Here is a 27,539-nt window from a genome sequence, read left to right on the forward strand (position 1 = left end):
ATTATCCATATAACATGATACAACAGTAGCATAGCCAGGTGAATAAGATGTCTGACTTCTATACTTTATGTTGCAAGTTTGACTCTCACTTTTTTAAGTGTTTCTCTAATGTGCATTAAAATGGATTACTGCACACAAAGTATTTTTCTAATTTTAATGAAGAAAATTAGTATTTAGCTATTTAACTAGGGATGGGGGAGTTGGCAGAAAAATGTGATTCCTGACTGTAACATTTTGACAAAAATATAACATTTAAGAAGAATGTTACTATTTAGGATTTTTTTAAAATTCAAATTGTTTATGAACTGAAAAACAATTTTTAGTTTTTTTGAAATCTGGAATATATCTTCAAGTTTAATCTCAAACCCAATATTTAATGTTATAATTAGACTTTAACTATTTATAACTTATTTGTCAGTTAATAAAATAAAACATAATTACTCATTAGAAAAGTTTTAGCATTAGAATTGTATTTTACATACTTTGACCTTGTAAACATCAAAACAATGGCATTAATTTTTTTTTTGTTTTTTCAGATGTCAACACGATGTAAGGAGTTTTCTGACTCCAAACTCCAAATCTCTGATTATAACATTTATTTGCTATGCACTTTAAACAATGTATTCACAACTCGCACAATCAGTCCAGTAGTATGAAATCCAGACACTGTTTTTGGCCTACTCCAAAGGCCTTCAGGAACAACAGAGTTCTAAAATAAAATGCTTGAACCATGGAATATGTAGTATGTTCCTTGGAACCAAACATAGATATAAACTAAAAATATAACGCATTGTGACTTAGTCACCATTAATTATATTTTTAGTTTTACCATTATACATAATAATAACTGAAGAGGGGCATATGGCCCAAAATGCATATCCTTTGTAAAAAAAATAGAAAATAAAAAGTCTAGCAATAAGTTGCATAACTTTCCCGGCTTTTATGAGATTTTATTTTAAAAATAATGGTTAATGTTACCCTAGGTATATTAAATGCTAGCAACAAGTAAATTCTTCTTTAAGTCTGATCCCTCTTGAGATATGACATGTGACCACCCTCTCTCTCTTCATCCCCTTGACTTTTCACAATCAAAATTTAATAGCATCAATGCCACTTATATACAAAGTACCGTGCCAAATTTTATTTCTTTATTCACCCTGTCCTGAAAGATTAAGCAAAATAGATGCCAACACACAGTCAATTTTTTTGCTGTTTTTATTTTTTTGGATTCAGGGCTCTCAAAACGGAGATTTGCAAAAAACTCTGAGAGTCAAATTTGACGTGATTCCATTACCTTCCCTTATGTATACATAACAGTCGGGAAAGTGGAATCCACTTTTTCCGTCAAGAATGTTCCTGTGTGGTAAGTTCTCAATAGCAATTTTATGCTTGGTTCCAAGGAATATCCAACCAATTGAGAAAACAGCAAGCAATCAAGTACCATGGAATATATACTTCAAACATCAATTGTATTGAAGTTGAAATTTAAAACTGATTATATCATCACAAGACTGAACAATTATTAAATGCTGCCTTACAAGGAAGTAAAGCCTGTTATGATGCTTTTCTTCCTTGTAGTTGATACAGATGCTCTTCATATCAACCTTAAAAATCTGTGGGGCTTTTAGATTCCCAATCTTCTCTGATTACATGATCGTTCTTAATGGAGTGGGGCTTGTTGAAACATAGGAACTACATTGTCCTTTGACACTTACACCAAGAGGGTAGTAGTGGTTTTTCTGTGTTCAATCATATGTGTGCTTCTTATTTCAATAATGACTTTTGCTCAAGCCAAACTAAGTCCCTATTGCATCTGTTGTCTTGCAGGAGAATCAAATATATCCCTGAGGTCTTCCCATTCCTCAGCATAGAGAAACTAGTGAGGAAGGTGTCTTTGCACAATCTGGTTGCTCTTGAGATTGGCTATCTGCTTGTATAAAGTGGATAAGCACTGATCACACCACATTACTAACTGGTCCTCATCCTTTATCCCCATGTATCCTGAGTCTTTCTGTGATATGAGACCTAATGTAATCAGCACTGCTAATGAGACACTTAGCATGCACCTATGGATTTTCCATCTTCTGAATACTGACTAGTTCAGCTTCTGTATTCTCTCTAGAAATGCAATGTATAGGCCCAGTCTAATATAATGGCAGTCTTCAGAGGACTCTGCAGACTGTCATTATAATACAGAGGGTCTTGGGAGCTGGCCAGGAAGTAAATTGGATAGAAATCAGGCTTATGGTAGACTGTAATTTGGAAACTATCCACACTGAAATTGATTAAGAGATCTAGGAAATGCACCTTCCTGTCACTCATCTGGTTAACTTGTAATGTGAGCTTGTATAGTTTGTCATTTGTGAACCTTACAAAACAAAGCCTTGAGAAGTGGTTTTCTCTTTTGTAAAGGCTGATGTTTGGGAGGAAAGTTGAAAAGACCTTCTGCTTAATGAGGGGTATTACAAACTCACACAGATACCCAAAACAGGACTCCTCTGGATAATTCCATTGTTGTAAAAAGATGTTGAAATTGAACTGAAAAAAAGATGGTGCTTCTCTTGTTACTCAGCTCTAAAACCTGCCGTAGAGAAGCACAATTGTCAGCTATCTAGAGAAGGGTTGCGGAGTCGGTAAAAAAAACACTCTACTCAGACCCCTGATAATTTTAGTAGGCTGACTCTGACTCCGGCAAAATAAATAAAGTCATTTTATGGGAGGCAGAGGCGCTCATAGGGGGTTACCCTAATCTGAACCATAAGAGGAGTCATAGGCATTTACCCAAATACTTTTATAGTTAGTATTTTTAACATTTAACTTACATTAATATTTATTTGTATAAAAAAATTCATTTTTAACAAATATTTAATAAGAGGAAAAAGAGGAAGCGATAAAATTCTACATCTACATATCTTTATTCCACATAAACGTTGCGAAAAGTTCACTGAGTTCAGCGTTATATCCACGTTTGCTTGTCGCAAGTACTTTCGACAAGCAAACGTGGATATAACGCTGAACTCAGTGAACTTTTCGCAACGTTTATACGGTCTTTGGTGTGAATATTGTCGTACCGACATTTAAGAGATGGAAACTGCGAAAAACCTCTTTTACAACTTGCTGAAACTTTATTCCACAGCTTTCGCACTTCAATTTCACTTTTCCAGAAAAGTTAGTCCAACTAAAAAGTGTGCAATCTAGCTACTTCAGCAGCTCTTTGTTCAGAAAAAAAAATATATACACTCTGATCAATTAGTCTGGCTCATTCAGAAAAACAGTACTTATTTAGAACAGGGATAATAAAAGAATGAATCAAAAATATTCAAATTCAATTGGGTCAAAATAATTTAACTACTAAACACAAATACTACAAAGAAAACTATTGATACATATTTAATAAATTAAATTGTTGCATTTAAAATAAATGAATTATAACAAAATACAAAAATGTTTTAAAAAATTATTAAATATAAAATAAATTTTCTTTCATTCAATAAAAAAAAACTAAATTAAATTTAAAATGTCAGAGTCTTCACATTTTTTCCCAACTCTGACTCCACAGCCCTGATCTAGAGTAAGAAATTCCTCAGAGCATACAAACATGCTTATAACCTCATTGACAGAGACAGATTAAAATTCAAGTTCATGTACCCATTCGGACAGTGCTTTAACAGATGGACCAGATCTTGTCAATTATCAATTGTGAAATCACATTCTGTAATCTTGGGGAGATCAGATTGTGGATCCCAGTTTTCAACTTTCGAGTGGGGAACCTGGCCTTATCCACCACCAGTCTAAGATGATGTCCACTCTTATATGTTTTGGTGAATGCAAACATTAGGGGACATCATTGCCCTGATGTATCCAAGCTGTTTGTGTGCTCTCCAAGATTTATGACGTTTGTAGACCTTATGCAGGAAATAATAGGATATTTATACATTAAAGATCTTTTCATTTAAGAATTATGCATAACAGATTGAAAACTTCTATTAACCAAGTTCCCAGTCTTACCAACTGTTCCACATTGTTGAATATTCAAAATCTGTATTGAACTTTAGAGAGAATAAATCCAGTATGTGTTTCAAGAAAGTCTTGTTTAGAATAAGCTATTTAAGCTTTTTATCATAATAAGTTCTAACATTTGCTACAAAATATTTTATTTACTTATATATATACAGGGTGGGCCAGCGAAAACGAAACGGCAGAGTGTTCGTGTTCGTCCAAGCAAAGCGCTCGGACAGGTCGATCTTTTGCTCGAGGGGACATCTTTTGCAATAAAGTTTTTGCGATTCTGAATACAACAGACAACAAAAAATTTTAAAAACTCATTTATTTTGTATTAACTAAACAAACATTTATTTCGAAAAAAATGTTGTTTAGTTAATATTCAGAATCGCAAAAACTTTATTGCAAAAGATGTCCCCTCGAGAGTAAAATAGACCTGTCCGAGCGCTTTGCTTGGACGAACACGAACACTCTGCCGTTTCGTTTTCGCTGGCCCACCCTGTATATATATATATATATATAGCCAAAAGTATGTGTTATAAGTGTATAACTATCAATTCAAAGGAAGAAACATTAGATTTCAATAAAAATTTCATTAATTTTAAAGTATAATGTGTATTGATATTATCTAAAGGTTTATTTTTTTTTAATTATTTTACAGAAGTTATCATCCCCAGCCAAAAGCAATTCAGAAATCAACTAATTAGCATGCATTACCTCTGATAAATATGATTTGATTTTTGTGAGGAATATAAAAATTACATATACTGTTTATTTTTTTCAACTATAACTTCTCTAAACAAATGTATCAGTTATCTGGTTGGTTCTGTATTTTTCAAATTGAAGACCTAAACATTCTACTATCGTACACCTATCAGTTATTTCTTAATTAATCTTAAGAACAGTTAGCTAGAATGAAAATTGAGAACAGATATGGAAAGCTTAGGGACTTGAGGCCCCAATTAACTATATATGAACTTCCAGTTTATACTGAAAGTCATGTGATTCGATTCAAAATTTTCTCGAATACGGAGTTAAATAGGTGATTGGCATGACTTAATTATTATCGAGCGAAGTATAATGTACAAAGGCAAGACACCATTAAAGCTTTCCATATTTGGTCTGAGTTTAGGGGACAAAGATTCCAATCAATGGAATTTCAGACTAGGCTGAAAGTCATATGATTTCTTTTTAAATTAAAAAAATTATTAAAAATTGCAATCAAGCATTGTGTTGTCACAACAAATAAATGCTTGTTATACTTAATATTCGTTGCTTGCTTGTTACCATTCTGTTTACAGTTACAGTCAAACCTGTTTCTATGTGGTCTTTTTTTGTGCGAATTTTTTTGTAGGATTTTTTATTTGTGCGGTATAGTTGGCGACTAGTCTCGTGCGATTTGTCATGTCTCACGTTGACTTATTATAGCTAAATAAACTTATTATAGTAATATTATTGCATGAATATGCGAAAAATGAAATAATTTATTTTTTAAGTCAACAAAACACCACCTGGACAAAAATGTGTAAAACAGACGATAGACGAGACGATGCAGTCAAGTGCTGACATCTGTTGTCAATAAATTCTATTTCGTATGGTTTTGAGTTATTTTCTATGCGAGACTTTTTTTATGCGGTCCCTATTGACCACATAAAAAAATATTTTTTTAATTGTGTTGCGAAAACTATTTTTTATAGCCACTCGTGAAGTTTCGTGCAATTTTTTTATGCAGTCCCTATCCACCGCATAAAAACAGGTTTGACTGTATATAAATGACCATAATCAAACTGCTATTTACAGAATATAACAAACATATGAAATGAAAACTCTATGAATAGAGTCAGAGTTTTATTTTATCAATATTTTAATGCTTTAGTTTACTCTGAATAAAATATAGCCTAGAGCAGGGATGACAAACCTGTTTGAGTCCACATGCCATATAATAAGCATATTTTATCTTTAAAACTGTTTGTGCATGTTGAAGCTTTAGACTGAATGATGATGATTAAAGAAATTAAATGAATGTGCTTTAATTAGAATAAATGTAAAGAAGCTAATTGAAAAGGATGACCAAGTGATAAACTGAAATGATTGAAAAAGCTGATAACATAACATACACACAATTTTGATTGTTTTATGTGCTAGATGATTTCTTCAGATGTACCATAGGTTTCTACCCCCTAGAGAATATATGCAATAGATTACCATTATTTTGTAAAATATTGTATTAGAAACAATGTGGAACTTTCACAAAAGTTATAATTCTAGTATTTTAGAATCAATAAAGTAGTATAAATAATAGTTTAAGAATCAATACAAATAGTTTCTAACTTTGTTAATTACTTTGAAAGTATTTAAAGTTGGGTATTTAAGAAATTAAAATAATAGACATCATTTTACATATCATTACTTATTTTTAGTAAATAAATTACACCGTACTTCATATTAGCAACTTCTACATCCTTACAAATCAAAATTGGTATTTATTCCTGTGCCAACTTCAACTCAGATCTTTACAACAGGATCTATTCAAAATTTATATTTTTAAATACATTTTTCTAAGGTATTTTTTATAAAATTTGAAATTTTTGTACCCCAAATACATTACTTTCCAACAATAGATAATGACACAGTATTACATAAAGCAATTGGCATTTCTTATAAAAAATTAATTTTCTTTGAAATGGCTTGTGCACGTGTTTAAATAGTAATATATATTTTAAAATTAAGGTTTATTCTTTAGATACTATTTGATTATCAAATGCATTTGGTTTGAATATGAAAAGATTAATGTTTTTCATTTTCATACCATAGCATTTATAAAATAATACATAATTTTTTGTGGAATAAATTTTCATAAATTTTAAACTGCATTAAATGTTTTTGAGTGGGTATTTTCTACAGATGCAGTTCAGAAAAAAAAATTATTTGAAAAATTGTTTTTCTTGATATACATTAGCTAATGTACACATATTTGCTGGTTTCTTGTATGCAATTATGCATCTATATCACCAAAGGATTCTGAGCAGTTCTTTCAAATTATTCTGTCTAATTTTGTAAAAAAAAATGTTATTCAATGTAAATTTACTTTGAATAAGTTACTTTCCAACAACTTTTATTAAACTGTAAAACAAATGAGTAATGCAAAATCTTAAAGTGAATAAGGCTTTTATTACAGTAAGGCCTGCTTTGGCAATACTTACCTCAATCAGTTAAAAGCAGCATTAAAAATGAAAAAGAAATGATATTCATATATAAAGCTAATAATTTTGATCTTTGTTTTAATTTTGATTCTTAATTTTAAGAATCTAAAACATTGAAATCAGTAATCGTATATAAATAAGATAATTACTGTATTAAATATTGTAACTCATACATTCTGATAATCAAATAGGTCAGACTGATGGGGAGCTATATCCTAAATGCATATCAGACAGAAAGATTGCTAATCAGGGCAGTGAAGTCAGAGTCATGGAATTTTGGTGTTTTAGTTGGAGTCATCAAAAATCTGCCAATTTCAACACTGTGTGTGAGGGCATGATTTAGTTTAACCACTTTGAAGCTTAATAACTCTTGTGTTAAACTATCCAACTCCGATTCAAAAACCACAGAAGTTATTATGCTTCAAAATTGAGGGCAAACAAAATTGTGCCCCCCACATATTCTAACATCTATACATAGAAAAAATATACTGAATCTTTTGCATATCTCAACATTTCAAGGTGTCCAGAGTCCAAAGGGGGGGTCATTTTTGACCAATCACTACACTTTCCCTGTTATATATAAGCCAGGAAAATAAAAAATTATTGAATACATATTTATATATTGACTATGTCATTACTTAGAGGAGTCTTTTAGCTTTGGAATAAAAAGTTTCTACCTTCTATCTTTATTAGAACTCTATCGAAGCTTTTATTCTTAGGTCATGTCACATGTGATGACATCAGAATTCAGGCCTATTTTGGTAATAAGTTCACCCCTGATCACACTCAGAGTCAGATGGTAAAGCAAAGTCAGTCTGTAGATTTTTAAATGACTCCACAGCCCTGTTGGTAATAAAATACTTCTGAAACAGTAACAACATTAGTCCTTGTATGATTAGTTCCAACAGCAAAATCACAATTAGTGAACAGCTATTTATCATTGAAAACATTAATTCAGGAACATTAAGCTGATGTAATACCTAGTGTTAATATTTTAGTAGAGAATTTGAAAAAGTATTTTTTTTTTTTTTTTTTTTTGGCAGGTCATGTCATATCTCAAAAATAAAGTGGATTTTGAAAAACTTTTATAGAGGATTTTAGGCTTACTTTTAACCCTAAAATCGGTCTCTAAACTATTGGCACCTGGTTGTTATATCTGTATATATTTTCTATAATTATTTTTTAATATATACAGCAAGCTCTCACTTAAATCATTTCATTATAATGTCATTGAGGAAAGATGACAAAATTTCTAATTTACAATTATTATTGTTGAAATTCATTTTTTTATAAACATTAATTCTAAGAGGTGGGAAATAAATAGCGGAAATTCAATTATATCTTGTTTATAACTATCATGTTTACAGTTAATAGTTTTCTATCATTTAGCTTATTGTAAAACTAATTTTTTTGTGTCATTTTACTTAATGCCATAGTTTCCAAGAACCTATTGATGACATTAAGTGAGAACTTGCTGTTATGTGTTTGTATACCCTTTGTTTTTTAAAGAAGATTTTTAATAATCTCCTCCCAAAAATATTTATTACAGAATTTAATATTTGGTTCACATTAAGGTGTCAATATTTGACTTCAACTTTCAGACTTTCAGCTTTCTTAATGTTTTTGCCATAACTTTTATGTTGATCCATGTTATTTATAACTTTGTTTGTTCTAAGAACATATTATTGAGATGATTTATGTTATTAATTAAAATAAAAAGTATTATGTAAATTACATTACATACTTATATTAATAATAATAAATTACATCACTGTAAAATATAAGTATTGTTTTCCATCAAAAAACCTTTTGTTTTATATACACTTGTTCCCATTCTATTTTTTAAGCCAGCTTAATCAACATAATGTGAATGAAATCATCTTAATTTGCTTACAAGCTTAAGTCAGTTTTTGATGTCAAAGGTTTTAATTCATATTAGATAAAGCATCAATTAAAAAGTATTATTTGAAATTGGTAATTAAATTATAAATTAAATTAATTTGATTATTATTATTTGAAAGTAAGCAAAAATTTTTTGTTATTTAAACTGTAATGTTGAATGTAAATGCTCAATGACTATGCACCACAATAAGTCACTTTACTTAAGTGTAAACAGGGTTTTAAATATCATTATTTCTTTACTAATATTATAGCATTCAAATCAACCTACTTCCAATATATAATAATGTAACTCATATCATATAAGCTAATGAGGTCTCCCAAATAAGGCTTATAGCTAGTATGTTCATATGTTTTATTCATTGATTTACTTCCAGTAAAATAAATCTATCTACAGTATATAACTTATACTTAGTCCTATACTATAGTTTTATTTTTATGAAAGTAGTTCTAGAATAGTTAAGTGAGTCATCATAAATCAAGCTCTATATTTCCCATAGACTATATTTTAAACTAAGACACATGGAAACATTTTGAAATATTATACCAAGAAAAGAATGCACTTAAATATAACATTTCATAATAGAATATTTATACTAGTCATAAAGTGTGTCTAGTATAAAGTATAGTGTATATATTAAATATTTGATTATTATTACTAAATTTAAGAGATGTCTTTGTATCTTGTAAGTCATAAAATACAGTACATATCAACTTCTAGAATATATAATTACAGAAGATTAACATACAAAAATTATTTTGTTTAAAACTTTTTGCAATTTACAGGAGTCTAAAGTATTAGTTAGAAGAGAAGATTTCTTCTTCTATAAGTAAATAAATTAAAATAAAACTAATTATTTGATTTTATTTCCAAAACAAAACTGTTTAGGATTGTTACAACTGTAATTTATCCATGATTTACTATATTCATTTTATGAATAATATGTTCAAACTGTTAACACTAACATTCTGTGTTAAAACAAACTGTCATATTTCATCCAATATATTATTTTAAACTTGATGTACTTTGTTTTTTGAAGTGAGATTAAATATATCAAAAGATACAAAACCGGTTTTTGGGTTGTATTTAAATAAATGGAAACTATTGCACAAAATAAAATACAGTATATTATCATATAATAACAGCTAAACAACACTAAATGTCATTTTTTGTTTTTGGATGATGCTGCAGCTTGAGCCGCTTTCTTGGCACGTACCATTTCCACTAAATCCTGTAAACAAATTGATTTTCAATAAATTTATATAACATCTTTAAACATAAATTATGTTCTGTACCTTGTATCTCTTCATACATTCTTTCTTAGTTCGTCCAGGTATGCATAGCGCAATTTTATCCCAGCGATCAGGAGTTGAAGTCGTATACGTTTTAAGGGCTTGTTCTAATAATTTCTGTTCTTCAGCAGTCCATGGAGCAGAATTAATTTCATTTGTTTCTGCTTGATCTGAAGTTTTAAAAATTACTTAAATCAATCATTTTCAAGTAAAATTATTTTTTAAATATTATTTGAAAATCTTTAATCTAATATTTAAAAAAATGATAATATGCAACAAAAGCTGGCATTAATATAGGTTACTCCATTTTAAACATTCAAAAAAGTAATTCAAATACTTATACACCATATTAGCAATAATTGATTCTTTATTCAATAAAAAACATTCAAACAACTACTTGAAAATATTAAGAAATCCAAAAAATTTGTTTATGTTTTTATAAACAAAGTTTTTGGATTTCATTTACATTAAAATTTATCAGCAAAAATTGGAAGTTATTAGTAATTTTCTAAATTTTATATAGTAGTTTTTAAAAAATATATTAATATATAATAATAGTTTTCATGCTTACTTTCAAATCTTTCACTTAAAGTTGAATCATCTTTTAAGGCAACAGAACTACATTTTTGAGATTTACCCATTTTTTCATATGCTTTTTTATTTACTTCTTCCTTCAAACCAGCATCTGAAATTTATTTACATTAATATACATTCATCAAACTAAAATTATCTTCTAATTAACCAGATGTTTGCAGGTCAAAAAAATTGGGAGGGTTATGTACAGGACAAAACATTTTTAATCATACTTTCACTAATAGTAAAGTCATTTTTCACATTATATACCAAGAGTGGCAAACTGTGGCATGTGAGGAGAAATCATCTGGCATGTAACATATAAGATTTTGATTTATCATCTGTCTTTTTCAACCATCCTTTTGGTGTATCATCTGATTAGCCTTTTTTTCAATCTGGTTTTAATTATGTTATATACTGTTATATACTGTTGGAATATACTGTTATAATATGTTATATACTGTTGGAAATATAAAGAAAGTGTTTCTAAGAAAAATTACAAACTTTACAATTATTTAACACTATTTAAAATTATCAAAATTTATATGATGCTTTTTCCTAATAATTCTTTCCATCTTATTCATTAATACCACAAGACAACTGCATTCTCCAGATCTATTATGGGTTCAGCCAGGTTCACAATGGACATTAAACGATGATGAACACAGCCTAACATATGAGACAAACCACCTTCAAAAATTCCTGATCTGCATTCAAACTCAGTTTCTTCAGAGCAGTAGACTGATGCCATTACTGCCTTGTCCATCCAGCTTCCTTATGTGAAGCTACCAAGTAATAAACAACTTTCCTAGTAAGTAGTAGATTTGGTGATACTGTGAGAACTATCCATACTTGTTATTATGTAACACATTGCAAGAAACATTTATATCTTAAAATATTCATCTATTATATATTTAAAGGATAACATTTGAATCTGTGACATAATAGGTTGGTTGGAACCATGCAGACTGCCAGTCTTGTTTTGCATCCCACCATTGATTTTTAGTTGCACTATGTTTCTGGTTCACTCTGTAATAAATAACAAGCAATTATGTATTGTGACATTGTCACAATACATAATTGTTTATTTTAATAAATTTTAATAAATAATTGTTTGTTTGCTGCAATTTTTAATCATATTTTTAATTTATTTAATTTAAAATTTATGCTCTCCACCTCAAATTAGTACTGTAGTGTCATGCTCCTGTACATCATACTTTACTGTTAGCAACAAAGTCATGCTGGTCATCTAACTTATTTCAGGAAAAAATTTTTGAATTGAGATAATGTGACTTCTGGTTTGCATCAGAAATTTATATATAGTTAATTGGGGCATTCTGCCCCTTAGCTTTCCATATCTGGTCTTGAATTCAATTCTTGAGATTAAAGAAAGAAAGAAAAACAGACAACAGATGAACAAGTGGGAATTTATGTCCGATCAGAAACTAATTCCACTTAAACATTATGAAAGCTTTGTTGTAGAATTTATGTATTATGCATAAGTGGTAAAATAATTTGTAAACACAAAAATTTAGTAAATTCATATTTATGATCAGATTGACTTAGATTATCAGCTATTCTAATAAAAAGTTGTTATATGTTTGTAAATTAAATATTACCTAACTTTTGTAAATCTTTAGCTTTTGCTAATACTTCTTTTGCAGTCCTTTTTGTATCAGAACAACTATGCTGACATATAAAAGCTGCAACAACTTCCCATCTTAAAAAATAATTAAAATAAATAATTAAAACATTTTTTAAAAATTAAGGAAAATATTTTCATCAATATAACTTTCACTCTTATATGAATATTTGTACCTATTTATTGTTCCAGCAGGAAACAGATTTACAGCTTTAACTAATAGTTGTAGATCGTCATGACTCCAATGTTTTTGATTATTGTTATCTCCAACACCTGTTGAAGATTTCTGTGAGGCAGCTGTAAGTTGTTCTTTTTCTTTTTCCAATTGCTCATTTAAAATTTTAACCTAAGAAATGAATAAAATTTAACTTTAAATATTTCAATAATTTATTTTAAAAAGTCTAGCAATGAGTTGCATAACTTTCCCAGCTTTTATGAGATTTTATTTTAAAAATAACATTTATATTATTAATCAAAATAAATAACTAAAATTGTATGTAATGCCATCTGTTATGAGATTTTGTTGTATAGATACATAACCAAACCAGTTATAAAAACTTTAATCTATTTTTAATTATTATAAAATAGCAAAAGACTTAATTTTAAGAATAGAGATGAGTTTTATAAAACACTGTAAATGCTAACAAGTAAATCTTGATTAAGTCTTTTGCTATGCCCTCACGAGATATGACACGTGTCCACCCTCTATCTCTTTATCCCCTTGACCTTTCACAACAAAAATTTAATAGCATCAATGCCCCTTATATATAAGCTACCATGCCAAATTTTGTTTCTTTATCTTCACCCTTTCTTGAGATATTAAACAAAATAGACACAACACAAACACCCATGGAATTTTTTTTGTTTTGCTATTTTTTTTACTTTTTTGGGTTCAGAGGATCTCAAAACACAGAGATTTGCAAAAAACTTTGAGGGTCAAATTTTACATGATTCCAATACTTTTCCTTGTTATGTATACATAACAGCCAGAAAAGAAAAAGTAAATTTCAGATATAGTTTCCATATTAATTGAAAATGTTAAATTTGTTCACTCCATTTTTATGAGAAATTAACTTTATTATACTCTCTAATCATGAAAATAAAAAATTAACATACAAAGAACTGAAAACATTTTTTTCATTTTTGATTCTTACTATCCTGTGGGCCTAAGAGGGCATTTTATCCATGCTCATCTTAGGTTTGGCCAGGCCCACAATAGGGGTAGCCAGGAGAGGCAAGGTCTAACATATCTGGAGAGAATGTGTCTGAAAAATTTCTGGGATTATTGCCTGCTTGGATATGATCCCAAGTCTCCCAGAATGTAAGTTGACAGCTTAGCTGCCTTAGCCATCTGGCCATTGAACAGAAAACAAATTTAAATTAAACTGGTATTTATTCACTCTAAAGATAAATGCCTTCTAATTTGTATATTCATTAAACATACTCGGTAAAACTTTTCTTAAAAGGATTATTTTGGATTGTCAGGCCTATAATAACCCATTAGTGAATTACTAATAGATTCTTATATTCCCTTTAAATAACTCCTAATTATCATATTAAAACATTCTTGTTTGCTGCTAAATATTTACTAAAGATGGTTTTGTATCTTCAATATTGAAAGATAATGTTGAAGAGTTTAGGGTATTCGAAGTAGTCACAATTCAACTTTCTTCTCTCCAATAATTCAAAAGCGTGTATTTTCTTTTTAATTATTCAAGTTTCAAAAATATAGTTTAAATAATAAATTTATGAGATATGTTTTAAATACAATGTATTACTTCAATATAAACATCAAGTTTCAAGTACAGTATATACAGAGTATCTGAAAAGTTACTATAAGAACTGGACCTAAATAGAAAAAATTTACTTAATTTTGCTAAAATTTTAACTCACAACCATGATAGGAAGTGATTCCATTTTCCCACAGATTTGCTTCCTTGTCCAGAAATGACACATCTGAATGTGTCACTTTTGACTGTATCAAGAACATAACATAAATAAACCAAAAATTGTTATTGGTTTAACCATCCAACATTGCCTAAAGAGGGCATTGAAATTAAAGGTGAGGATCCAAATAGAAGAAAAATTGATGATGACAGGAGAGTTCATCTGTCCTCGAGTGTTCACACAAGATTTGGATAAACCGCCTATCAACACCATCATCGCTGCCGATAGCCAGTGACCTGAATCCTACCCACCACAGATACCATTCTCCTATGGGACAAGTCTGACTGTGCAAGTGTACAAAACTCCTCAAGGAACCTACAACTTCAGATATTTAACAACTCATGACCATGTGTAAATTCACTCTCTCATGGTAAGAGACCAGCTAAGATAGACCAATTGACTTTAGAGTATAATTCTCCTATACTATAGTATTAGAGAAAATGGAAGAATGGAAATCTTCAACAATATCAGTTCAGTTAATTGTCATTATCACTGGCAATATAACATATATCCAAAATCTCAAAAGAATAATTTGATAACAAACAACGGTTTAAACATATTTCAGAGAGAAATGTTTTTCAAGTCTCTTAGAATCAGATTCAGATCCTAATCCTACCTTTTTATTATCTTTTAGCGAGATGAAAACTTAATAGTCAATTCTGTTCTTAAGAACAAACAAAATTGATTTGACAAACTTTCAGAATTACAATCTGAAACTAAAATGCTTCAAAAATTATTAATTACATTCATCACTTCTACATTTAAGATATTTTGTTAGTTTTTGTAAAGAATCAAATATTTAAAGTATTCTCTAATAAAACAGAATAAAGTTCTGATGAATTCTCTAGTAAGATAGAATAAAGTTAAAGCAGATGATAAGGTTGAAGAAATATCCATCAACTATTCAAATAAAGAAAAAATGCTGACTTATAAAAGAAAGTTATTAAATTTTTAGTGAGGTTGAGGCCAAAGTTTTAAATGCAAAAATGTGAACGTCGGACGTTCAGCACCACTTTCCTATAAGACTAGAAGTTTGACAATGGCGTTTGGAATGTCGAGCTTGATTCCACTGATTATCCAAACACCATTGTCAAACTTCTAGGCTTACAGGAAAGTGGCACTGAACATCTGACATACACGTTTTCACGTTTAAAACTTTGACCTCAACCTCGCTAATATTTCAATTTCCATACATAATGCGTTATTATTTTGAAGAAAAAAATAAAAATTACCAACCTCAGATAAGAAAATCTCTCTTCTTCCATTTGTTTCTGCTTGTAACTTCTCATTTAATGACTGTAATCTATAAATAATTATTGAAAGTTAAAGTAATAAATTATTATACAAATAATTTAACACAGTACATCTAAACTACAATTCACACAGTATTCAAACTGCACAATTTCAATTTAACGCAGTTGGAAAGACTTGACAAAAATGTCATTTTACATGATAGTTTCAATTTATCACAGTCTGTAACAATCAACTCCACAGAAATGAACTAAATTAGAGTACAGTAAAACTTCAATTAACTGAATGAAAAACTGATTAATTGGAACCTGAGACCATCCAGATAATTCAATTTTACTGAAAATAGTCTTTTTTTTTTTTTTTTTATATTGAAACACACTGTTATGTAGATATACATATTATTGTGTGCAAATAAAATATTAAATGTGAAAATGAATATAGTTTATTTTCAGCACGAAGAAAAACTTACCTTTCATGCATTTACAGCACATATATATTTACGTGCCTATTTATATTTTTAACAAAGTCTGAGTGTAATCCAGATAATTAGCATATGAGTAATTGGAGTTTTACAGTACATTTATTTTAATATAGCATTTTAAAATATTCTTCTATTATATTTTCATAGATAAAATTAATGTTTAGATTTATGCAAATTATTATGAATTTACAACCATGACATTGCAATTTTCAAGTTATATTCAGAGTACAAAATTCTCATTTTTTACTACGTCAGGACTTTATTCATACCACACGCATTGATTAGCACAATATCAAAAAATTAATAAAAAATTGAATAGAACTACAAGCTTAAAACAATTTTATTAGGACAAAGCTATAAGGTCTTCAGTAAACTAAGAAGAATAAAACCTTAGACCAAAAAAGTCACTAATGGAAGTGATATAAGATTTTTCAGGTTAAAAAAGTAATAATAAGTAAATAATAGAAGAAAAACTGTTTCTTTCTTAACAAATAAAGAGAATAGAAAATAAAATTTTACTTTTATTCATTTTATAATGATTAGTAGAAAACAGAACCTTGGAACTTATCCCTGCATTTCCCATATGTTAGTCTCAATTTTACATAAAACTAATCTACTGTATAAATTGAGGATACACACTATTATGCTTAGAGAATTGAGCTAAATATCACATAATATAATATTTTTAACTTTTTCTGCAAGAAATTCCCTGCTATTATGCTAGATATAATTTTTCAACATTTCTATTCTTTTTTTTGTGAATCCTCTCTTTTATCTACATTTAAATCTTGTTAACTAAGTGGGAGGAAAAGATCTTAAAGTACAACTACTATAAAAATTCAAGAATTATGGGTAGAAAACAGGTTGGCGAGCTGATTTGGTGGAAATGATATCAGAGGTAAAGGAAAAGAAATCAGTACATGATAGATAGCACACATGAAAATTCCAAAGTTTTAAGTTTTACATTTAAAAAAATTATAAAATACCAACTTTATTGAACAATTAGAATATAATGTTTTTAAATGTAGATCCTTAAAAGCAGCAGCACAGTTCAAAGCAGAGCTTCAAAAAATGTTTAGCTCTGTACCATGAGATATACAAAACTCTATCAAGTAAAAGCAAACAATCTACTAATTACTGACTTTTTAAAGCAAACAGAAGATACATGAAATATAGATGCTGCAGAAGAAAATTCATAAGATAGAGATATTTTGCAACCACATAAATGTTCTTGTTTGATTGTGCTTAAAGATAAAGATAAAATTTTTAAAAAATTTACCTGACATACGTATGTCATAAATTTTAAGAGTTTTGGTTAGTAATTACTATTTTTTTAAAACAAAATTTAAGTTTCCAAAAGTTACATAAAAATAAAATGGCATGTATTTGTTTGGAATAAGAACCCCCCTAATTTAGTTTAATCATTGACATGAGATAGTCCAATATTCTATCAACTTAGTTTCTGACTCTACTGTTTCCTATTCACATTTGGTATGTCTTTGTATGTATTTTCCTTTTAACATAAGTTTTTAAAAATAACAAACGAAAAAGTTTAGGAAAAAAATTATAATTTTCCTCTAATAAGAACTAATAACAATATGGAAATTTAAACTATATCATTATGCTTCAAAGAAATCATTAATTAAATCATAGAATCATTAGATCAAAACTCTAGATCAATACAATCATGATTAATTCATTTTGCTTTGCATTCAATTCTATATTCCACAAACAATAATAATATTCTATGTCCATTACTAGTGTTTATAAGAGATTTTTAAAATACTTATTAAAAAAATATTATAGCAGTATTAATACTGAAAGAATTTTTTTTGTTATTATTGCTAAGTCTCAATATTTTTCAACAAAACTGCTTTATTGTGTTAATTTGTAATTATAACATACAAGCATTTTCTATATTAAATCTGGGCTAAATAATAAAACATTTTAAAAGAATACCAAACATAGCAATATGGTCTGATTTTTATCACCCATGTAAAGTCTATTATAAGTTAAAATAAAGATTATATAATTAGTAAATTTAATTTATGACTTAACGCCAATACTTAAAACTAATAGCTTAACAACACTGCTAACTGGGAAGGGCTTAACACATAAGCCCTTCGATTTAGTCCAATATTTAAATCCAAGAAAATTCTGCTTTATTCTTACAATAAAGGAAACTTTCCTTGGCAATAAACAAACATAAATAACAAACTTATTATGGCAGAATGTTTTAAAATTTTGTTATAATATATAAGTACAAAGAAATTATTATAATGTACAATATATTAAGTAATTTATATCTCATTCTCATTGACCTGTTAATCTAGAAATATTTAGAATACAAATTTTTGTCTTAAATCCAGTAAATTCTATACTGTATATACTATTTACTTACAAAATATATATATTACAATTAATTAATATAAATTACTTGATACAGATAATTATATTTAAGAATAAAACTAATTGCTCAATTTATCAAAAAAAAAATACCTTTCCAATGACAACAGTTTGCATAATTTATCAACTTCCTGTAAATGATCAACTTTTTCACTATCATTTTCAGCAAAATAACCAGATGATTCACATAACTGATGTAAATTCTTCCTTTCTTTTTTAATCATCTTTTTATGAGCTTCTTTTTCTTTTTTTTCCTTCTCCCTCTATAATTTAATATTTTCAATTATGTATACTTTTATTCATTCTTTAATTTCATTCAAATAGTTATTTTAATTCAGCACATTAAAATACTTGCATGGAATATAATTGCATACTATTATCAGTTTATCATCAGATCATGAAAACAATATTTATTATATTAATAATGATGTTTATAGTAATATACTATAACTTAACTACCAGTATTATGCTCAAAGCAAGCATAAGGATGCATATATTTTGGCAAGGAAAAAATACTGTATTTACTCACATATAAGATGAGGTTTTTATCTGTTTTTTACTGCTTCAAAAACCTAGGTCATCCTATACATGCGAGTGAAGAATTCATTTCACTTTTGTATAATTTTTCTAAACTGTGTATTCGCATTTTTTCCAGATTCTCACCTTTTGGTGTTTAAAAACAAAAGTATTTTATCTGGTTTGTTTGAATCGTTCTTGTGTATTGTCAGGAGTAAAGATGAATAGCAATAGGAAAAGCAAAGCTTTTGAATTGAATTCCAAAATTACACAAGAGCCCAATATAAGTTTTAATTCATTCCCACGTGAAAACAGATGATTATATGGAAATCAGAATTTGAAGAAACTCATAAGTGTAATCGAAGAAGAGTGAATTCAACTGTTAAGTATTGGCAAAAAAAGGTTCCCAATTGTCCGGCTTTACGTGAACAAATTATGTTGTAGATTTTACAATATTTTTCCTTAAGTTTAAAATGCCAGTAATTTTTGTGAGACAATATGTGCATTTACGTGCATTTGATATTTTATTTGTAATTAAACAAAATAAAATTAGAAGTTTTTTAATAAATCTAATTTTCTTTATTTTGATCTTTAAAGTCACACCTTGTCCTATATGCGAGATCATCTTATATTCGAGTAAATACAGTATATCAAAAAATATCAATTTGATATATCATCACAAAAATATTAATATCATCATTACATTGCTTGGCATTGATATTTTCCTTTTTTTACTTTACATCTGCATAATAGTATCATGAGACTATTTTTTTTAATCAAGATTTCTGTTTAGTTTGTCTTTGCTTTATTTCCTAAACTCTAAAATATACATTTTTTTTCACATTTTAACTCTGAAATTAGATTTTATCAATGATGTCAAAAGACAACTGCAGATGAGCAAGTTTTGATACATTTCTTGTATTAACAATGTATTAGACTGAAATAACAGGATGAAATATTTACAAAGTTTGCTCATGTATAGGTAATGACAATTTATTATTCCATCATAATCTACACATGAGCAACCTTGTAAATAGTTATTGCATCCCATTATTTCAGTTATGTACATTGTTAATACCACAGATGTTGAATTTAATTAAAATTTGGATTCTACTTGCTAACTAAAGTATCTTCAAAAAGATTTCATTTTAATATTCCATTACAATGTAAACATATGTATTTACGTTCAAAAAAACAAACAAATATTGCTGTGGACATAAATAAAACATATTCATTTATTTTAGCATTTCAATCAAAATAGAACTTGTAAAATAAAAATTGAAATGAATGATATTTATTAATTAAGGCTATGCTGATGTTTGTTTTTATTTTACATAAATTCGTATAAATTATATACTGTAAATATAAAAAAGACATCAGGACAAAAATATACAATATTAACAATAAAAAGTCTTATTTAATTACAATTCATTGCTGATTCATCAGAATCAAGAGTGATTTGTGATTAATTAAGAATAAAATTTTCATTACAACATAATAAAAATTCAATTATAGTAAAATCCACTTATTGTAATCACTCTGGAAGTCACCTATACCAATGATGATAATCAACCAGTAACATTAACAACCAAGTGAAGAAAATAAGACTGCAATCAATGGAAATTTTGGTTTCATTAACTCTGATATTAAAAGGATATCAAAATTTTAAGAAAATGTATATAACTTAAAGATGTTTTAATTATTGAGGAGAGTTTTTATCAACAGCTTCAATCTAGATTAAATACATTCAGATAAGTATTTTTGGCATCAAGAGTAAATCTGCAGACACAAAATAAGGTTCTGAATGACTTTTTGTTGACTGCAATTCAAACACAATTATTTCAGAAACTTTTCTGACCATTACATTTTATTCAGGAGACATATTTTCTTTATTTTGTGTGTAGTATCTAGTTTTAGTTAAGTTTTCAACTGAAAAATAAGAATCATCATCATAAATTGAATTTTCTGGAAGCTTTGCAGCCACGGTTTTTAGTCTTTCCATTTGCTGATACTATTGTTTATCCATTGATTTTGGAGCATCAACTTGATGATAATACTTTACACATTGGCTGATTTCATAATTTTTCTAACAAAAAAAAAAAAGAAACTTAATACTTCCAAATAATTTTGTGCTAGATTTCATCCATCTATCAGCTGTTTTTAAAATCACAACAATTTTTTGAGGCATCTATTCAACAATTCTACCACATCAGGGAGTTTTGTCTGTTGCTTAGCCACTCTCTTTAGTCTTTTTTACCATATTATAAACAGTTTGATGACAATTCCAAAATGTTTCATAACACTGTAAATCCAGTTTACTGAAGCACTTGGATTAATGTTATAAACCTGAGCTTTTATATTTTGATATTATTCTTTGTTGAATTTGCACATTACAAACATAGCAAAACCTACAAACATAAATTTTCTTATGCAAATGAGCAAATGCATGTTGTCTTTCTTACCAATTTTCTAGTGGTTATGTCTAGATATTCCAGTGCTATAACTTCATTTAAAACTTCACACAGAGAAATTTTAGTACAACTCCTTTATTATTATTATTATGTTGGGTTTAGTGGGTTATACTCGGTTGACACCAGTGGCTGTGTACTATGCCAGACCAGAGTCAAGGCATAGCAACCAAAACAAAACTAAAATTAAATAAGTGTGTTAGTGTGTGTGTCAGTATTCAGAAATTTCCTAACAATATGGCATGTATTCAATAGAGTGGCCTTCTGTAGTGTGATGTATGTATTTCTATTCAATTGTAATGTTCCAAGGCTTTTGTGTAGTGTCTGTGGTATCACACCTGTAGAGGAGAGAACAACAGGTACAATAAGCAACCAAGCCATCCATAGATGGCTTTTTTCCTGGGCAAGTTCTGTGTACTTGCTAATTTTTTCAGTGCATGCGTTTTGTATATTGTGAGTGTTTGGAATGAATATGTCTGTAATGTATGTGATTTTATTGTGTTTATCAATGAGTGTGATGTCTGGTCTGTTGTGATAATTTGTTTTATCTGTGATTATGGCTCTGTCGTAGTACATTTTGTGCATGTTGTTTTCCAATACTGTCTGTGGAATGTATCTGTAGTATGGTTCATGGATGTCTACTAATTTGTGTTTCTTTGCAAGCTCTTGATGTATTTTGTACTTGATTATGTCTGTGTAAATAATCTGTCTATGCCAAGAGCTTGCAACCAAAAGTGATATGTTGTATAGTTTCTGGCATGATGTGACATTTTTTGCATGACTGTGTCATTTGTGAGTGTTATATCCTTGAGTATGTGTTTTCTGTAGTTTTTAGTACTTATGACCTGATCCTGTATGGCGATCATGAATCCTTCTGTCTCCCCAAAGAGGCATCCCCGAGCAAACCAGCTGTTTGATGCAGCTTTGTCAATAAAATCCTGGGTCAGGTCGTAAGGATTCCTGCCATGGAGTGCCTTTTGAGCCCGCAATTGCTTAACGGTGTCTATGCTTTTTATATGTTGTGTCGTGTCCATATGATGTGAGTATAAGTTTAATGGTGTGTTATTCGAGTCTGCTAGAGTTACTGCTTTATGTAACTGTGATGTTTCTTGTTTTTGTAGAAAAACTCTCGCAGTGACTGTATTTGTTTGTAGTGAAGGTTAACTATGTCTATCAGGCCATGTCCACTATCTTTATGTGTAAGGATTAATTTAGACTTGATAAACACTAATGTTGTGTGTTTTTTCTTCAAAGACACTTGGCAAGTTTTCTATCAGATATCTTTATTCATTCTCATTGATACAGTACTGCTTCTGTACACGTTTCGGGCCTTGCCCCTCCTCAGTCAACTGTTGATTATCTTTTTTTAAAAAAATGTAAAATCTTGTTAACTGTATACATTACGGTTGTAAGAAGTTCATCAACTATAAAAAGTGCATTATAACTTTAAAAGTTCGCTGTAAGACATAAAAATATATTGCAAATATAAAAGATTTTTAAAACTGTTTCCGCCCCCCTTTTTCCTTCCACCCCTTTTTTGACGTTTACGTTGGTACAGTTAGTGTTGCCACGTATGGTGTTTGCCGCCTTGTGGTTGTTTACCAAAGCTTTTTTGCAGGCTCATTTTTTCAAAGAAATTGTTTTTTCCCAAAATATTTTGATTTATAATATATTAAGCCAGTTGTCGTTTATTTTAAGGCTTAGGTTTTTATTTATATTGTCTTTACTTTTTATAATTTCTATGGTTTCTTTAAACTTCCGGTTGTACGTTAATTTTTCTTTATGCAGTATTTTGACGTTATCTTTGTCTATGTTGCAGTTATTTAGAGTACAATGTTCGTAAAATGCAGAATTTATTCTATTGTATTTTAAGTCAGCTATATGTTCTTTCAGTCTAATTTTTACTTTTCTTTTTGTTTCTCCTATGTAATATTTTTTATTTTTGCAGGTACACGGAATTTTATATACTGCACTTTGAGCTTCGGTCGGTGTTTGTTGGTTTTTTAACAAGTTCGAGGTTAACAGCTTGCTTTCCATTTTTTGATATGTTGGTGCTAATTTGTAGTTTATTCTTTTTATTTCTGTATTGATTTGTTCATATAAGCCTTTGATATAAGGAATTTTAATATATTTTGTTTTAGTTACTTGTTTATTTTGGTTAAGCATTTGTAAGGATTAATCTTTCTCTGGCAGATTTAGAATGATGATGTTTATGGTTAGTAAGTGTTCTTGTTTTCCTTTGAAGTTGCTCAAGATCTGTGTGAGTCCAATGTATAACTCCAAAAGAATATGCCAGTACTGGGATGACATACGTGTTTATTGCTTTAATTGTGTGTTTTGCATTTAACTCTGTTCTAAGAATAGTATTTAACCTACTTTGGTATTCTTTAATTAATCCTTTGCTTTATTTGTGTATGTTCTGTTAGTTTGGCCTGTTGGAATCCTAAATACTTGTAGAACTCGCCCTCTTCCATGGATTCAATAACGTCTCCATTTCCAAGTGCAAAATCTTCTTTCTTCAGGATTCCTTTTTCTATGTGAAGTGTTTTGCATTTATCTAGGCCAAACTCCATTTGTATGTCCTTGGTGTATGAATGTGTGATTTGTAGGAGTTGATGAAGTTGTTTTTGTGTGGATGCATAAAGTTTTATGTCATCCATGTACTAAACTGTGTTGTTTTTTCATGTCTGATATTGTAACCATATTGCATGTTGTTTAACATGTCAGATAATGGGTTCAGGGCTAAGCAGACCCAGAGAGAACTCAAGGAATCTCCTTGAAAAATTCCTCGCCTAATAAAAATTTGGTTTGTTTGTATGGAAGTGTTACTAACCCTGAGATGTAGTGTTGTTCTCCAGTGCTGCATAGTGTTTTGAAAGAATGCAATGAGTGATGGATGTATTTTGTACATGTGTAGAATATGTAGCAGCCAACTGTGTGGAACACTGTCGAATGCTTTTCTGTAGTCGATATATGACATGTATATGTTTCTGTGTTGTTTGTGTGCTTGCCGTAGAATGACTGAATCTATGAGTAACTATTCTTTGCATCCCCTGTGACTTTTACGGCAACTTTTTGTTGTTCCGTAAAAATGTTGATTTCTTCAACATGTTTGTGCATTTTGTTTACGTTACAGGATGTCAATAATTTGTAGAGTGTTGGAAGACATGTAATTGGTCTGTATTGTGTGGGGTCTGTGGTATTGTTGTTTTTAGGTTTCATGTAGGTGATGCCCTGAGTAAGAAAATTTGGCATGTCTTGTGGATTGATGATGATGTGTGTTAGGTGTTTAGCTAGTTCCTGGTGCAGTGATGTAAATTTTTTGTACTAGAAATTTATTATTATTATTATTAATTAACAATAATTCATTCAATTTTGTTTGCCTGCTGCTTTTGCAATACTATCTTTTTAACAATAGCTGCATATAATTAAAACAACAAATAGCTGCAAAATCCTTCAAGTAAATAACAAAATAATAAACATTTAACATATAAAGCACTAATTAAGACAAATAATGATAAATGTCATATGATGAAGCAAATGGTATGAAAATCAGTAGCAAAATGGCAACCATGTATATTGTTCTTTCAAATGTGGGAAAATGTGAAAATTTGCAGAAGTCAAATCTAGGATGATGATGACCTTACTGTTTGCAAGTAATGTTTGCAGTAAACCCATAGTCCAGTGTGCTGTATGTAACCTGGTTTTGTAAAATTACTTTTCAATCATGCGGTATACAACTGATTTTAAAATACTGAGAAAATGCAAACACAGTAAACTGTAAATGTATGATAAAAGTAACAAGATTGTAAAGCATTACTATAAAGATGATAAAAGACTTTAAAATTACAAAGTTATTTAAAATGTCAACAGATGAGAATGAAAATCTATTTGATTAAAATCATTTCTGATAATATCTGAAAATTTGAGACCAGAATGATTAACTGTTGTTCAAAAATAGAATTAAAGTCTAAATAGTCAATTGTTGAAATTTTTTAGAAGCCAAAAAACTGCCTGAAAGATCATATCTTGTGATAAAGCCATAAAATCAATGCTATAAATGTCTAAGTAATGCATTTTACTGGACTATGTACAGTGTTTTCCTTAAGTAAAAGCACTATAGAGCTCAAATGTGAGAAATTTATGAGTCATGCCCTTCTGCAAAAACACTGTCAATATATTTAATAGATAAAACACAATTACATAATCAACACATAGACCCATCATCACCCAACAAGTGATAATTGTCTCCTGTTTGCAATCATGTCAGGACAACTTCCTGCTGCATAGTCCTGAGACAACTTGACTTCCATTCTAATCTCTGGCTTAATCTTAATGATAATGATATTAATTTGAGCATTCCAAAAAAATCTGTTACAGCACAATTACAATAAGTGGATTGCACTGTACAAAGAAGAATGTTCTTAAAATTTACCAATGCTCGAGCTTCTTCCTCCTCCTTTTGTTTTACTAGTCTCTCTGCTTCTAGAGCTTCTTGCTTTTTCTATAAATATATTATTATATTAAACCAAATATACATTGTCATTCATTTTATAATAAAATTTTTGGTTCCATAATGTGTTTTCCTTAATCTTACCTTCTAAATATAGGAAAACTTTTTAATATATAATTATAAACATTCATTGTGTCTATTTTACATAAATTTACTGGATTGTGTTCTTAATAAGATTTCAAAAATTAATAAATTGAGATTTTAATTTTAGAAAATATTATCATATTATTATTTACATATAATAGTAATAATAAAATTGAAAATAATACTAATGTATCTTTTCAGACAACTGAGTGCAAATCAAAAAATTTGAATATAACTAATAAATCAACTTACAAATTGCAAACAGTTTACAATGAATATTTTTGTATAAAATATCATTTTAATTATATTTATGATAATAAAATAATATTTTTATTTATAATAATATATTACATGAAGAAGACTAAGTATAATTAACAATGCTTTCCAACATTATTATTTTGAACATTTTAAATACAGTATAACCTCTGAATAGCAGACACCATCAAGAGCAAGAAGTTTGTTTGCTATTCAGAGGTACCGATATATGCCAGCAGCCATATTGTATTTTAACCTGGTCATTATAAAGTGAAGAATACAATGGATTACGAAAACATCAAATTTGCATTAGGAATGTGAAAATACCAAAAAGAATACATAGCATATATATATTTAAAATATATACAGAGTGTTTCAAAACTATATGTCAGAAATGTAAAGGCAGGTAGAGGGGACATAAATAAGCAGATTTTGTATAAGAATGTGGGTGCAGAAATGCAGCATTGAAGTGATAGCATGTAAGGCAGTATCAACAACAGGTAAGTGAAAAGACAACTAAAGACAAAGGAAAGAAGCAATTTATTTATCAAGTAGTTTATAATAGCTGCTCAAAAGAGCGACCACCAACAGCAATACAAGATTCACAGTAGCAGCACCGTGGATTGGCATACATTAGTAAAAACATCAGGCATGTCATGCACATTTCCAGCAGCAACAGACAATTAAGCAATCTTCTTCAAATGTTATGGGACTATTGTACACCATGCTCTTAATGTGACCCCAAAAAAAGAAATCCAAGCACAGTAAAATCTGGGAAGCATGGTGGCCAAGGAACAAGTCTGCCCCGTCCTATCCAATGCTGGCTGTAGACAGCATTCAGGTGATTCCTAATGTTTCTGCTGAAGTGAGCAGCCACTCCATTTCCTTGTGCAGCCCCATACACGAAATGCATGTCGGCAAGCTCTGCATTGGTGTAACGATGCATGTTGCTCAAAATCCATGTGGGGAATGACGATTCAAGCCAGCAAAGTGCTTTCATCCGCCG

General features: G+C 29.2%; 1 protein-coding gene across 1 annotated transcript in view; it reads right to left on the reverse strand.

The window, feature by feature from the left end:
• Positions 1 to 9,949: 9,949 nt before the first annotated feature.
• Positions 9,950 to 27,539, reverse strand: part of LOC136985418 (dnaJ homolog subfamily C member 2) — a 53,328-nt gene continuing 35,738 nt past the window's right edge. The window contains exons 10-17 of the mRNA XM_067282693.1: positions 26,117 to 26,185; positions 18,791 to 18,960; positions 15,796 to 15,862; positions 12,789 to 12,958; positions 12,590 to 12,690; positions 10,969 to 11,082; positions 10,401 to 10,567; positions 9,950 to 10,336 (exon numbers count right to left, since the gene is read on the reverse strand). Coding sequence (XP_067138794.1) covers positions 10,268 to 10,336; positions 10,401 to 10,567; positions 10,969 to 11,082; positions 12,590 to 12,690; positions 12,789 to 12,958; positions 15,796 to 15,862; positions 18,791 to 18,960; positions 26,117 to 26,185 — 927 coding nt within the window. The 3' untranslated portion in view covers positions 9,950 to 10,267. The remainder of the gene's footprint in view (positions 10,337 to 10,400; positions 10,568 to 10,968; positions 11,083 to 12,589; positions 12,691 to 12,788; positions 12,959 to 15,795; positions 15,863 to 18,790; positions 18,961 to 26,116; positions 26,186 to 27,539) is intronic.

This window comes from Centruroides vittatus, unplaced genomic scaffold (genome assembly GCF_030686945.1).
Source record: "Centruroides vittatus isolate TY-2023 unplaced genomic scaffold, ASM3068694v2 contig_965, whole genome shotgun sequence".
Taxonomy (NCBI): Eukaryota; Metazoa; Arthropoda; class Arachnida; order Scorpiones; family Buthidae; genus Centruroides; species Centruroides vittatus.